This window comes from Priapulus caudatus, unplaced genomic scaffold, assembly GCF_000485595.1.
Source record: "Priapulus caudatus unplaced genomic scaffold, Priapulus_caudatus-5.0.1 Scaffold926, whole genome shotgun sequence".
Lineage (NCBI taxonomy): Eukaryota > Metazoa > Priapulida > Priapulimorpha > Priapulimorphida > Priapulidae > Priapulus > Priapulus caudatus.
Genome location: NW_014577987.1, coordinates 43,090 through 58,713, shown reverse-complemented (window position 1 = coordinate 58,713; position 15,624 = coordinate 43,090). Strand labels below are relative to the sequence as shown.

Sequence of the window (15,624 nt, the reverse complement as noted above, 5' to 3'; positions counted from 1 at the left end):
GTGCATGCGTGCGTGTTGTGCGTGCGTGCTGGTGTTTGTTTGTTTATGTGCGTGCAGGTCGCGTTGCGTGTGTGTGCGCTGCGTGCCGTAGTGTGTGTGTGTGTTTGTTGTTGTGTGTGCTGTATATATATATATATGTGTGTGTATATACTATTATATATATGTGTGTGTATGTGTGTGTGTGTGTGTTGTGTGTGTGTGTGTGTGTGTGTGCTGTGTGTGTGTGTGTGTGCATGCGGCGCATGTGTGTGTGCGTGCGCTGCGCGCGCGCGTGTGTTGTTTGTTTGTTTATGTGCGTGCGTGCGTGCGTGCGTGTGTGTGTGTGTGTGTGTTGTGCTGCGTGCGTGCGGCGTGTGTGTTTGTTGTCTTCAATCGGTGCTCGTGCGTGCGTCTGCGGTTGCGTTTGTGGTGCGTGTTGTAGCGCGTTTGTGTGTGTGTGTGTGTGTGTGTGTGTGTGTGTGTGTGTGTGTGTGCGTGTGTGTGTGTGTGTGTGTGTGTGCGTGTGTGAGGGGTTTGATATGGTACATTCTAACTCTACGTTCACATATTTGCTCACATCATTTACGCTCACACAAGTTTCAGATATCCAAAGAACACTTATTTGGCAACGACTTCAACAACTTTTAAAATGCCATCTTTGCATTCACATTAAACACCAACACCAGTTTTGCACAGACATTACACTCTTGTAGAGTATGCATAACGTAACCCTTCCTATACCAATTAGTAACATCGTTACCTGCGGCATCAGACATCATAAGTGTTAAGATGAGGGTTTTGTTATAAATTAGACGTATAGAAGGCCCATCTATGGAGAACAATAGTGGCACACTAGTGGCGCCCTCTCTCAACTGACTTTCATGCGGACGGGTGGCGCCCCCTATCAGCTGCTCTTCGTGCGGACGGGCAGTCCGTACACGACGGGCGCCGCCCCGATCATGTGCTTTAGCTTGCAGCTTCCGCGCGCCTCGCTCATGTGCTGCAGCACGGTCGTCCTCCCATCGCTAGGCAACCAGCATCGCAGCAGCTTCTCGAGGAAACGGTCGATGTCTCGGTCGGTGACGTCCCACAGGTTCGCGACGATGCATGGGCTGCAGCAGACAGGGGGCGCCGGTGAGCATGACCGCCTCAGTGTAGAGTAATTTACGCTAGCGTGCGCACGCGCCTCGAGGGACCACGCGTGTAAACAGATCGCTCGCGCACACACTGAACCACTCGACTCGTTGAAATCTAGACGCACGACAGAATAGCGGGGGTCCGCGTGCCATGTACAGACAATGTTGAACTGTCAACGTTTCACCAGTCACTGTATTCACTTGTTGCTCTCTGCACAACACACGCACGCACGCACGCACACCCCACCACCACCACCTCTCCTGTGCTCATCAGCTACACTGCGCTCTCACACTAACGAACTAACTATAACTAGCTAGCTATAGCTACGCACCATCCAGCGATGAGATAGTTGAGCACCATGCCGCATGCGTCCAGCTGTCCCGCCACGGCCAGCCGACCGCTGCTACAGCCCATCAGCAGCGCCACCGCGCGGCAGTCTATGCGCTGAATGTCGTCGCCCCGCAGGTAGCGCCCTCCCGTGCCGTGCCCGCAGTACCTGCCAGAGGGAGCCACGGTCGTGATTAGCGCCAACGTAAACGATTTTCAAGCTGAGACCGCCGCCACCACCACTACCATCAACAACAACCGCAAAAAAACAACAACCACAACAACAACGACAACAATGACATTCAAAAACAAAAACAACATCAACAAAGACAGCAGTAAAGAAACCCAACAAATTTCAACAACTACACCACCATCACTATCAACAACAAGAATAACAACAACAACAACAACTACTACACCACCACCAATAACAACCTTCAGCTTACGCTATCAACAAAACTCTTAGAACCTATGCGATAAACCAAAACCAATCTCCAATCATAATCACTCATCAATAACGACGTTTTGATACAACGGCGATAACTCGAGCGGTAATTGGCGCACACAGGGGGCAGCACGCGTGCGTCGTACTCACACAAAGTGCTGAAAGTCCGTGAGAGCCTCACGAAACTCGTCCGGAGTCGGAGGTTGTCCGACCACGCCCCGCCAGCTCTTCTCTCTGCGAGCAGACAAACACAAAATATACTTAACTCTTAATATACTTATCTACTATATAATTACATACTTAAATACTAAATCTCATATACTTATCTACCAAATACATGTACATACTTAAATACTAAATCTTATATACTTATCTACTAATCTATCGACGCATCGTGAGAGATCGAGCGGGAGACACGGCGAACGAGGCGCCGGCGCGTCATAGCGCGCTCGCAAAGATCGTTATAGAGGGCGCTGGCGTTGCTCACCTGTCGAACCACGCCTGGAACGTCGTCTGCGTGTTCGGTAGATCGTTCGCCGGGTTGAGCACGTAGAACGTGTTTCTTACGTCAACCTCCCTGCAGATGGCGCCGGCCGGTCGACTACCCTGATCGGCAACGCCCGCCGGCTGGGAACCCTGAGCAGCAACGCTGCTGCGGATGAAGTGAAGCGAGGGCATGCGACTGACGGGGTGAGTGCGCAGGATCGACAGCGACTCCCAGGGTAGGTGCTGAACGCTCTAAAATGTATGAGCACATGCATAGAAACGTATTCGACAGGCATATAATATTATATACGTGTAGGTATATGCATGCGTACAGGTATATATATTCGATACGTATTCGCATGTGAAGGCGTGAGTCGCGACTCCCGAAACACGCGAGGTTTCAATCTCAGGACGATGAAACACGCTTGTAAGCATGCATTTTTTAAATTATTATTTTAAATTATTATGTAATTATTTAGTAAGCTATTATAAATTATTCATGATAACTATCAAACAATCAACATGGTCAACGCACTAGCAACTGCATTATGCTGTGGTCACGTACTGCCATTCATTACCTAATTAATTAAACTAAAATAAATTACTTATTAATGACCGGTGTATCATTTAGTGCCCTTATGAAGTACACTAAATGATGCTATCCAGACATACTGACATCACATTGGTTTACATTATGGAGTAAGGTCCTTTTGGAGAGAGAAAATGAGAAAATTGCAGTAAAGCAGAATGCATGGATGTATAATGCTATGACATGATACGATCTGATGTACGTCAATGCTATATTCACCTTGTCCAGTATGAGAACAGTGGTGTCCCGTGTCACCACCTTCAGATTCAGTTCTCTCGACAGTTTCCGTATCTGGCGATATATTGCATTGTGAGACTTGTTGTTGCTAGGCAACCCCGTGACGTCAGTGATGATGAGAGACAGCTGTTTGGGTTCTAGGTTCGAGGGAGAGTCTATGAGCATCTGAAACATGTGAACATCGCTGCTTAGGTTTTCACCTTCTCCCTCACTTTCCCTCTCTCTCTCTCTCTTTCTTTTTTTCTCTTCCTCGCTCTCGCTCTTGCTCTTGCTATTTCTCTGCTTCACTCCCGCTCTCTATCATTCAAAGCCCATCTTCTATCTTCAGTCAGCTTTATTAATTAAATTAAATTCGGCTGCTTGACACTATACCTGTAGGAGTGGTAGTGACGATGAAGGGAGGCAGATGCTAAATGTCATCATCAGCTCCTTGCTGGCTTTTCTCAGCCTCTCTGCATCTTCCTTGTTGACATGGCAACCAAGGAGCATGCCCTTGTAGCCGCCCAACCATAGATTTTCCATCTGCTGCATCAAATACTAGAAAGAAACGAACAACGAAAAAACAAATATACATACAGAATATACATTTGTACATGTATTGCTTCGCATACGAAATCAAATACTAGAAAGAAACGAACAACAAAAAATACATTCTTCAAACGAAAAATACATAGGGCCTACATACAAAAAATACATTCGTATTGCTTCGCATACGCTAGAGGTTACGACAGGAGATATACGACTTAATGAGAACTTTTATCTCAATTTCATAAAACGATATTCGTAATCGCGTATTTCAGTTACCAGGTTTATCACGTTATAGGTGAAACAGAATAAAATTACGTTAGAAATCTGTATATATATAAGCCTACTGCCATGGCAGCAACACAAGCATGATTATGTTTGCGTTATATTAGGAAAGAACTGCTGGTCCATCTCACCCGCAGCACACGAGATCGAGATTGCGACTGTGCACATGACTGACACTGCTACACATGCCTATACCTGCATCCTCTCATCCAGTGTGTGTCGCGTTCCCCACCAGGTGGCCTTGTCAGTTACGCCGGCCGTCGTGCTGCTGGCCTTCTGGATGCTGAGGTACTCCTCTAAGATATCGTAACCCTGGATACGACAACGATGACGTCACTCATATTTTCATTTTGTTTCGCGCACGTTAAAGTTTGCAATTTTCGCCATCGGCATTTCACATCGTCAATTTTTTAATTTCATTTATCATGCATATGGTAGTTAAATTATAATTATTAATGATTTATATTTTTTAATCATGAAATGATCATTCGTCATTGATCAACTTTTAATTAATTAAGGCAGGCACACAAGCGACGTGAACTTGCGACGAGGGTACCTTCACGACAATCACAGTACCTGTTCTCCGATCGCCATGGCAACCCTGGCGACAAGTGGCTCCCCCTGCCTCCGGAAGCGAACAATGATCAGGTTTGGTGGATGGGCGGGATGCTGTGAAGGTACGACGCTTAACTGGCACACCGTCCAACCTGCAAGGTGCGGCACAGTCATCATGACTACAACAATTAATCTGGCTACGGCTATATATAGTGAAATATATATATATATATATATATATAGCGAAGTATAGTGGCAGCACGTCACTCGGCATATATAGCATTGTAGGTGTCCACCATACGGGTGTCCCTCAACATAAACACCTGCCAGAATTCCCAGTGATATTACAGCTGAGAAAAATCTCAAATTTTCAATCTATACCAAAAATCTCAATCAAATTTTCAACTGCAGTACTCTCTATTGCAGTTCACAATTACATTCATTCTCATTAAACTCTTATTAAGTTAACATTAAAATTTCGCACAACTAGTTTGCAAACAGTGGGAGGCACTGAGCGCGCTAGCCTGACGAGGCTGTGTGACTAATTGTCTATATCTATACTATGATTGTCTAGGGTCTTGTAACCCTAGCAAGACCGTTTCTTGGAGCTATGCGTGCAAGTGCGCTACTACGGGGAGAGTAATTCTAACCGTGGGTCCTGCCATAGTTTAAAGGCCACAGTACACGGGGACGTGTGTACGTCCACACAGCAGCACACAAAGACATAGGTAGTACCCCATACAGCAACAGATAGGATGTTGGAGTCGAGTGAGGCGTGGTGTGTCAGCAGCAGACACTATAGCGTATCGTGCAGTGCATGCACGCGCACCCCCCCCCGCACGCACGCGCGCGTGTGTACGCACCGCGGGGCAGGAAGTCGGCGTCGGCGGGCGACGCGTCGCCAAACCGCAGCAGTTCCTTCGCACTGCTGAGCTGTGCGGCTGTCGGAGTCTTCATGCTGTCCAGCCGCATAGCGGAGAACGCGCTCTCGAGGTCGCCGGGAGACTTTTCTTCCTTCGCAAGTTTCCTGCAGGAAATGCGTTAAACACTGTTAAACGGAAAAGAAACTGCTAGATAAGATGGCGAAGAGTGATGGTAAGGTACCAATGCCATCAAGAACTCTCATATTGCTTAGGTGACTCAATCATTGCGTGCCCTCCACCACACACCTCACGTCAGTTTTCTTTCATAATCACCTTTTAATTATTATTTACTGATTTTCAAACAAGCTTTCTTTAATACTACGAAGCGTCACGTCAAGTAATCCTTAATGAGTCCACAATGCTCTCCTCAATGCAGTCACGCTAACCACTAAAAATACATATATTAATCCTTAACCGCATCCAGCGTTACGAATACTTTAAACGAAATCGTATCAACAAATCCGCAATGAGCTTAGCATAAAAGCTACCTCATCTCAGCTTCTCTCTCTCACCTCGGCTTCTCTCTCACCTCAGCTTCTCTCTCACCTCAGCTTCTCTCTCTCATCTCAGCTTCTCTCTCTCACCTCGGCTTCTCTCTCACCTCGGCTTCTCTCTCACCTGAGCTTCTCTCTCTCACCTCATCTTCTCTCTCTCACCTCAGCTTTCTCTCCTTACCCCAGCTTCTCTCTCACATCAGCGTTCTCTCTCACCTTCTCTCTCAACCCAGCTTTTCTCTCTCTCCGCCTTCTCTCTCACATCAGCTTCCTCTGTGACCTTCGCTTTCTCTCTCACCTCAGCTTCTCTCTCACCTCAGCTTCTCTCACACCTCAGCTTCTCTCTCTCTCAAAGCTTCTCTCTCACCTCAGTTCTCTCTCACCTCAGCTTCTTTCTCACTTCTCAGCTTCTCTCTCACCTTCAGCTCTATCTCTCTTCACCTCAGCCTTCTCTTCTCACCTTTGCTCTCTCGACCCCAGGCTTCCCTCTACCTCAGGGGCTTCTCTCTTCATTCTCAGCTTTCTTCTCACCTCAGCTTCTCTCTCACCTCGCGAGCTTCTCGCTCAACCAGCTTCTCTCATCACCTCAGCTTCTCTCTCACCTAGAAGCTTCTCTTCTCCTCATCTCAGTCCTCTCTCTTCTCACCTTCTCTCTTCACCTCAGCTCTCTCTCACTCTCAGATTTTCGTCTCTCACCTCAGTTCTCTCTCACCTCAGCTCTTCTCTAAAAGCGCTCAGTTCTCTCTCAGCCTCAGCTTTATCTCTCTCATCCTCAGCTACTCCACTCTCACCCAGCTCTCCCTCTACCTTCCAGCTGGTCATTCTCTCTCTCATCTCAGTCTCTACTCTCGAGCGCTCATACTTCATACATCTACACCTTACAGTCTACTCACAACTCAATCTTTTTCTCATCAGTCTTCAACCCCGCAGCTTCTCTCTCATCACCTCAGAACTTCTCTCTCACCTGCAGGCTTCTCTTCTCTCATCCTCAGCTTTCTCTCATTCACCTTCTCTATCACCTCAGCTATTCTCTCTCACCTCTACCGCTTCTCGCCTCGACCTCAGTGTCTCTTCTCCACTCACCCCAGACTTCTTTCTCTCACCTCAGGCTTCTCTCTCTAATCCTTCAAGCTTCTCATCTCTCTCAGCTATACTCATCTCACTCCTCAGCCTTCAGGCTCTCACCCCTAGCCTTCTCTTATATTTCATACTCAAGACTTCTCTCACTCAGCTTCTCTCTCACCTCAGTACCTTTATCTACTTCTCAACCTCAAGCTTCTCTCTCACCTTCTCTCTCATCCTCAGCTATCTCTCTCACCTTCAGCTATTTTATCTACTCTCACATCAGCTTCGTCTCTCCTCATATTACCAAGCTTCTCTCTGACACCTAAAGTCTTTCATCTAACCTCACTTCTCTCTTCAGCCTCTAGCTTCTCTCTCACTCTTCCTCTCCTCACACTCAGTTTCGTCTCGCTCACCCCAGCTTTTCTCTCTACCTCAGACCTTCTATACTCATCTCAGCTCGTCTCTCACCTTAATTTTCTCTACATCTTCAGTTCTTCAGCTTTATCTCTACACACCACACAGGTTCTCCTACTCACCTCAGCTTCTCTCTACACCTCAAGCTTCATCTCTCTCAGTCTTCTCTCTCACCTCAGACTTTCTCTCTCACATTCAGCTTCTCTCTCTCATCTTTCGCCTTCTCTCTCACACTTCTCACTCACCCCAGACTTTTCTCTCTCATCTCATGCTTTCTCTCTCACCTCAGCTTCTCTCCACCCAGTTTCTCTCTCACCTCACCGGTTCTCTCTCACCTCAGCTTTCTCGCTCACCTCAGTCCTACCTTCCTCTCACCCAGCTTCTCTCTCACCTTCTCTCTCACTTCTCCAGCTTTCTCTCACACCTTCTCTCCTCACCTTCTCTCTCACCTCAGCTCTTCTCAATTGAGCATAGCATAAGAGCTACATCACCTTCAGCTTTTCTCTCTCACTCAGTTACTCTCTCACCTCAGCTTCTCTACTCACATCAGCCTTCTCTCTCTCCAGCTTCTCTCTCACCTCAGGCTTCCTCTACCTCACCTTCTCTCTCACCTCAGCTTCTGTCTCTCACCTTCGATCTCTTCACCCTCAGTTTCTCGCTCACCAGACCTTCTTCTCCTCACCTCAGCTTCTCTCTCACCTCGAGCTTCTCTCTCACCCCAGTTTCTCTCTCACCTCAGGCTCTCTCTCACCTCAGCTTTCTCTCTCACCTGCTCTCTCACCCCAGTCTTCCTCTCACCTCAACCCCAGCTTCTCTTCACACACTCAGCTTCTCTCTGCACCTAGCTCTCTCTCTTCAGCTTCTCTCTCACCTCAGCTCTCTTCTCTCAGCCTCAGATTCTCTCCCTACTCAGCCTCCTCTCTCACCGCCAGTTCTTTTCTCTCACCTCAGCTTCTCTCTCACCTCAGCTTCTCTCTCACCTCGGCTTCTCTCTCACATCCGCTTCTCTCTCATCTCGACTTCTCTCTCACCCCGGCTTCCCTCTACCTCATCTTCTCTCTCACCTCAGCTTCTCTCTCACCTCAGCTTCTCTCTCACCTCAGCTTCTCTCACACCTCAGCTTCTCTCTCATCTCGACTTCTCTCTCACCCTGGCTTCCCTCTACCTCAGCTTCTCTCTCACCCCAGCTTCCCTCTACCTCAGCTTCTCTCTCACCCCAGCTTCTCTCTCACCTTAGCTTCTTCGTGATCTGCAGGCAGGCCTGGTGTCGCAGCGTGACTGCCGCAGCCTCAGCCGCGTGCCGCGCCGCCGCGCGCGGGTCCAGCGTGACGTCACAGAGCGCTCGCAGCAGCATCACCTCACCGTAGAGCGGCGACGGAGGATGCTGCCGCAGCAGCGAGGTGGCTTCATCTAACAGCAGCTTCACGGATGCAACGGAGAATTCTGCGAGCAGATATTCAATGTGATTGTGATCACAATGACAATAATAATATTAAAATTATTAATCGTTATATACTATATATATATATATATATATATACTGAAAATAAAATAATAAATAATACAAATAATATAATATATTATATAATATAAATATGTAATATATAATATGTATATAACTTAAATAATAATATTAGGAATAATTAAAATATATTTTATTTTTAGATTTTTACTCCTGATGTTCGTAATACAATAATGCAGAATGGTTTTTTTCCTGCCAATTACAACAGCGCAAAAATTCGTTCGAGCGAAAGATTATCGCGAGTGATTAATCCAAGTGTGAAATTCTGAATTTTGCGTTCGTTAGAACTTAATTCATCCATTTCATACTCGCGACACAATCACAGTCGTAACTACATTAATATTCACTGTGCGCTAACTAGGCGACCTAATTAAGAACTCTTAAGAATAATTAATTCTAATTAATCTAAAATTAAAACTAATCAAATCATGATTAATGAACGTCTAATTAGCGCGTAGACAAGGAGAGAGATGCTCACCTCTGTGACGCACGACGCCGGCGCTGAGCGGAGACATGCGGAGGAAGCTGTCCGAGTCGTCGGACCTCCCCCCTCGCACGCTGCTGCTGCGTAGCACCTCCACCTCCTCCGCCTTAACCTCCTCCTCCTCGACCACCCTCTCACTTTTTGCCACGACCTTCTCTTTCTGTTTCGCGTCGATCGCATTCTTCCTCCTGCCTCGGCCGGACTTCTCTCTCGTGGGTTCCTTCTTCGGAGGCTTCTCCTCCTTGGTAGGTTTCTCCCTAATGGGCTTCTCCCTCGTAGCTTCCTCCCCGGCAAGTTTCTTCCTCGTAGTGGGTTTCTCAGTGGCGGTCTTCCCCTTCGCGGAGAGGCCTCCTGCGGCGGTGGCCTTCCCCCTCCCGGCAGGTCTCCCTCTCTTAGTCCTCCTCAGCGTTGGCGTCGTCTCTTCCTCGCTCGCCGCCCGCGCGACCTCCACCGACGCATCGAGGTCGACCTCGTGCGGCGCCCCCTGGCGAGCGACATGGTCGACGGCGCGTCGCTCCGTCAGCGCGTCCGGTGACGTCGCGTCTGGCGCCCCCTGGTGGGCGACGTGGACGTCGTCGGCGTCGGACGCCGCGTACGAGTCGTCGTCGCACGCGGAGGAGTCGTCGTGACGGAATCGTTCCGTGTCGCCGCCGTGCTGCTGCTGCAGCTGCTGCCCCCTGGTGACGCGCATCGGCCTCGCGACGGCAACCTTCTTGGCGCCCGCTCTCTTTTGCGCTTTCGTCTGATTCAACGTCTTTGCCGGTTTCGCTCGAGACTTATCGGTTGGAGCGTTAGCGGTTGGAGAGTTGCTTCGAGGAGACTTAGCAGCGAGAGACTTAGCAGCGAGAGACTTAGGAGCGAGAGACTTAGCAGACGACGGGTTGACGTCCTCGGTCTCACTCAGACGTGTGAAGCTCGTGTCCGTGGACACCACCGCCGCCGAGCGCCGACCCCTCCAGGGGGCGCCGGCGTGGCACCTCACCGTCTCCGTGGCGACGTCATCTTCGCTCTCGCTCTCCGGCTCGCGCACGGGGTTCAGGTTGGTGCGGCGCGGCGCGCGCGGCTTCCGCGGCGCCCTCTGGTGACCGGTGCGGCACGGCCGTGGCGGCGCCGGCGAGTTCTCCTTGCTGTCGCTATCGCTCCCCAGCGGCGCCATCTGGCGGACGGCCGGTCGCCGCCGCCGCGGCTTGAGCTTGCGCGCGGGGGTCTTGTAGGCGGCGATGACGTTGTTGCGCTCCGTGAGGATGCTGGGGCTGCACTGCTGCTGCGCAAATGGCTTCACATCTCCGGGGATGCTGGGGATGCGGTCTCTCGTTGTCGACGGCGACGACGACGCGCCGCTGAGAAAACGAGCGCGGCGCGCGGCCGGCGTCATCGTCACCGCCTCAAGCGAGACGCGGGTCGACCCCTCGCCTCGTGGCGACGCCTCGCAGTAGCCGACGCGGAATAGCGAGTACGGGTCGCACGCGCGCCCCTCCGCCTCCTTTCTGATGCTCAGCACTGCCTCCAGGTGGAGCAAGCGTGCCCTCAACTCGCCGTGGTGCCCTGCGAGCAGCTGCTGCCCTCTGGCGAGTTCGGCCTCCGCCGACCCGATGTCGTCGCCGCGCAGCTGCGCCGTCGCCACGACGACGTGGTACGCCGCCCCGCTCTCGGCGAGTACGCTCCCCGAGGGGGCGCCACCGGGCGCGACGCCGAGACGCTCGACGACGACATCGCGCAGCGTCGCGGTGGCGCCCTCTACGTGTGCGTGTGCGGCGGCGCGGGCGCGGGCCGCGGCAAAGCGCCCCGCCAGCAACTCCCCATCGCGTGATTGGTCGTGGAGGCAGCGGGCGCGCAGGGCAGACGCGAGCGCGTTCAGCAGCTGTAGAGCGACATCGCCGCAGCGCGCGCACGCGCACCCTGCCGCATGCTCCGCGCCTCCACGCCGCGTTTGCCGCGACAACGCCGGCGACGACGCCGCAGCGTTGGATGGTGGCGCCCCCTGCGGGGAGCTCAGCGGCCGCGACGAGATGAGGAAGTCGTCGGCCGCCGACGCGTCGTCCGTGTAGATCGTAAACGGGGTGGCGGTTGCCCCCGACGACGGCTTCCCACCGCGGCATCCTCTCAGCATCTTCCCGGTGTCCCCCGCCGCCTTCCCGCTTGCCGCCTTCTTCTTCCGGCCCGCCGTCGTCGGGTTCGCAGGCGTCGCCGTGGCGACGGTTACCGTGGCGACGAGGGGAGGCGCGGAGATGGGCTCGGCGTTCAGGGTGTAGTCGACAGAGTCCAGCATCAGTTCACAGTCGAGCGGCTGTCCGCTTCTCAGCTCTATCTCACACAGAGAGAGACGCAGCCGCGCACACCTGTACGCAACACATGTACAGGTAAATACACAGTCGCACACACCTGTACGGAACACAGGGACAGGTACGTAACACAGCCGCGCACACCTGTACGAAACACACGGACAGGTAAACAGCAGGAAGTAATGCAGACGAACAATCCATCTACCTCGATTGACTGATAAATCGGTCTCAAGAAACACTAACGAATCAGTAAGTGGAAAGCAATCAAGCTACTACATGAGATGCTCCACTTAGAAGAACAAAATTTGAGTCGGTACCATCGTCGGTAGCCTGACCTCCATCAAACATGCCGCTAGAAATCTGCTCTAGGACAAAGCTGCTTACCATTTCGTCAGACCGAATCGCTCGGCATAAGTGAGCCCTTCCTTCAGGTAGGTTTTCGCTTCTCTGGCCAGGCCGCAGTGCAGGTAGAAATCCCCAGCCTGGTGCAGTGCACACAACATGTCTATGAGGATCCTGTACCTGAAACACAATCGGCGAATTCTAACGATTTATCAAAAAATATCAAACGACTTGACATCTCTTTGACCCCAAATTCCGAGCTATCGTTTACAATGTGTTACGGATACCGTCTGGGTTACAGACAGGTACCACTTCAAATGCTCATTACAACATAACTTGTCACGAAATCCAACCAAACCCACACCTATTTAATGAAAGAGATGTTTCTCTACACCATGAAAATAATGTATTCGCAATCAGTGTACTATGATAATTTATAAATAAAACGACTCGATATCTGTTCGACCCTGAGTCTGAGTAATCGTTTACAATGTGCTATGGATCTGAATTACTACCATCATTTATGAATAAATACAATCCTCGCACAGATCAGTGACGACCTTACAACATCACGGGAACGACCTTGCGACGTTACCGGGATGACCTCGCGACGCAGACGACGCGTAGAGGGCGCCGCGGGGCGGGGTACCTGGTGACGAGGCGGGTCGTGCGATCGACGCACGCGACGTCGTCGTCGCCGGCGGCGGCCTCAGCAGCGTCGCGTCCCAGCATCAGCTTCGCTATTCCGATCACTGTGCGCAGTCCCTTTTCGCCGAGCTCCAGCGGCGAGCTGTCGTCCTCGCGTAGCGACGCGAGCGTGCTGCAACGTTGGGGGGAGGGGGGACGTTAACCGTAACAGCCGCAACGACGGAGGTCGTTTGTGTGTGTGTGCGTGCGCGTGTATATGCATGCTTTAATGTTAATCTGTTAAACAACCGTCACTCCCCCCCTTTCTCATTAAATCTTTAATCACCAGAGTTCCTCCGTCTCTGCTCTCAGTCAGCCCCCCACCACCGACCCATGCGTACCTCTGGTGCAGGAAGGTGCGGGCGGGCAGCGCCTTGTATCGCGAGTGCAGCAGCGCCGCCGACGACCCGATCATGTAACTCGAGCAGAGCTTGTTCTCCAGCAGGGGGCAGCACAGTACGCGCGACAGCAGCGTCCAGCCTCGGTCGAACTGCGGTCGTTAGAGCATTGTTAGTGTCACTGCTACGTCACAGCGAGTTTAGGTAGTTTTTTCATATAGGACTATCCTGCTTGTTCAGGACCTAGCTTGACAGAAACCATACCTGCAAGTACTGTATCGAGGCTTGACAGACGCGCCAGCCTTGTTGTTGATTACCTGCTAACGATGTAATTAGCGATACCACGCACCTGTTCGTTCAGGTAGCACACCTCGCTGTGTGCGACTTGCCAGGTGAGCCGAGCCACCTTCGTCTCCTTCTGTTCGGTGTCCTTCTCCTTCTCCGCGCCGGCCTCCACCTTCTCCCCGACAGCTGTAAGCAAAAAGGCGTGTTAACGTCGCGTGCCGCAAGAAATCAGCCGGGAAAAAATCAGAGATATCGATTGAAATTTAGAATAAACACTTAGAGATTAGGATGAAATGAAATAATTTAAAATTAATGAAATTAATTTAAAAAAAATTTAATTTAATGCACTGGCTTTTCTCTGCTGGCTTTGGTTGCCGCGGCAACGCGGCGTCTTACCCGCGGCGACGTCAACCAGCCCGACGGAGCAGAGCGCCCTCACGAGGTTCGCCGCGTTGGTCAGAACGACGGCGCGGGCGCTCTCGCAACACGCCGTCGCAACGCGGTGCACCAGCACCAGTGTCTCCACCTGCAGGACGGGCTGGAAACAAATGGCGTGGAGAAAAACAACGTGTAACAAACAATAAATCGCACGGCAAACGCGGCGGAACTTCGGAGCTGCGGGTTTTACCGATGACAGTAACTAATCGGATAATTTCAGCCTGTACGCTTAACTACACATTAAAGGCAGTTACACGACAACAACCTCAACGTCAGTGATCAAACATGGCGGCACTCACCTCGAGAATTAGCTCAAACATGGCCGCCAGCAGCTCCAGGTTTCTCAGCAGGTCGGTGACGCGGAGGTCGCGACGAAGGTCATCGTCGGTCGCGCACGCGATGTCCCGCCACAGCGCGAGCGCGGCACGCAGCGCCCCCGTCATCTCGCGCTCCTGCTGCAGGGTCACGTGACTGCTCGTCCGCTCGTCAAACGACGCCACGTCTTCGCCGTCGTCGTTTGCCCCGGTCGGCGTGCCACCAGAGGTCGCCACTGTCTTCGCCGCAGCCTGTAAAGGAGCGTGGTGAAAAATGTGCGCATCCATTGCCTCGATCGTAGGCTGTGTAACGTGTTAGCGATGACAGGAGTGCGTGAATGATCACCCGGCATTCATACACAGCAGCGAGACGAATACAAACACATACATTTTTTTCAATTTTTCGACGTTTTATCTTCTTTTAATACGGGACAATATAACTACAACTTTGACATGCATAGGACCCTCACACCTACACTATATGTTTTATACAAAGTATAAATAATATTTACATATATATTTAGTATATTTTATACAAAGTATTATAGCACAAGTATTATATATTTGTTCACTCTGCCCACCCATCCAACCCACCACCGAAATGAAATTCACAGCGAGACTGCAAGATTAGGCCACAATTGAAAGAATATTTGTTTGCCCTCACCCGACCCAGGCTGAAAAGTTTGGGTAGGTAATTAGGCTTTTTTTCGAGGGGGGTCTTTTTACAAATTCAGCATGGTGTCTACACGCTCGGGTGTGCTTGTGTCGAGATACCTTTTCTGTTGAATGTTTGTTTTGCTTGGTACATATAATGTATTGCCTACAGATTTATATAATGTACAGTGATACAATTTGTAAAAAAAACGAATGGGAAAGATCAATAAAACTTTTTGAGTCGGCCCCTTTTCGGCTGGTCGGTCGGGTGAGGGCAAACAAACATTTAACAAACATATTTTTATTATGGCCTTAAGGCACGGCCATGCTCGATGCTCTGTATCGTTGACTAGCCACGCCTCGTCGACTGCGTACCTGCTCCTGACGCGCCTGACTCTGCATGACATACAGCCAGAGGTGTGCCGACGCGAGGTGGTGCTTAGCGATGAGTGAGGCAGCGTGAGGGATGCTCGGCTCCAGCAGTGAGATGGCTTCCTTGCAGCACTGCTCCGCCGACCTGAAGCAGAAGAATCGTCGCTATAGCGAGATTCTAATACTAGCTAGACTAACGAGTGTAGCAAGGGTGTGAGACTGAGGGAGACCGAGCAGAGAGCGCGTGTAGCAAGGGTGTGAGACTGAGGGAGACCGAGCAGAGAGCGCGTGTAGCTAGAGTGCGAGACTGAGGGAGACCGAGCAGAGAGCGTGTGTAGCTAGAGTGCGAGACTGAGGGAGACCGAGCAGAGAGCGCGTGTAGCTAGAGTGCGAGACTGAGGGAGACCGAGCAGAGAGCGCGTGTAGCAAGGATGTGAGAATGAGG

The 15,624-nt window shown here is 51.1% G+C and overlaps 1 protein-coding gene across 1 annotated transcript in view; it reads right to left on the bottom strand.

Moving 5' to 3' along the window:
• Positions 1-438: 438 nt before the first annotated feature.
• Positions 439-15,624, bottom strand: part of LOC106814439 — a 26,457-nt gene continuing 11,271 nt past the window's right edge. The window contains exons 9-26 of the mRNA XM_014818756.1: positions 15,183-15,324; positions 14,139-14,405; positions 13,798-13,939; positions 13,466-13,587; positions 13,120-13,268; positions 12,741-12,911; positions 12,134-12,271; positions 9,462-11,806; positions 8,694-8,904; positions 5,429-5,592; positions 4,587-4,717; positions 4,206-4,322; positions 3,573-3,737; positions 3,183-3,365; positions 2,376-2,626; positions 2,039-2,122; positions 1,448-1,612; positions 439-1,091 (exon numbers count right to left, since the gene is read on the bottom strand). Coding sequence (XP_014674242.1) covers positions 884-1,091; positions 1,448-1,612; positions 2,039-2,122; positions 2,376-2,626; positions 3,183-3,365; positions 3,573-3,737; positions 4,206-4,322; positions 4,587-4,717; positions 5,429-5,592; positions 8,694-8,904; positions 9,462-11,806; positions 12,134-12,271; positions 12,741-12,911; positions 13,120-13,268; positions 13,466-13,587; positions 13,798-13,939; positions 14,139-14,405; positions 15,183-15,324 — 5,155 coding nt within the window. The 3' untranslated portion in view covers positions 439-883. The remainder of the gene's footprint in view (positions 1,092-1,447; positions 1,613-2,038; positions 2,123-2,375; positions 2,627-3,182; positions 3,366-3,572; positions 3,738-4,205; positions 4,323-4,586; positions 4,718-5,428; positions 5,593-8,693; positions 8,905-9,461; positions 11,807-12,133; positions 12,272-12,740; positions 12,912-13,119; positions 13,269-13,465; positions 13,588-13,797; positions 13,940-14,138; positions 14,406-15,182; positions 15,325-15,624) is intronic.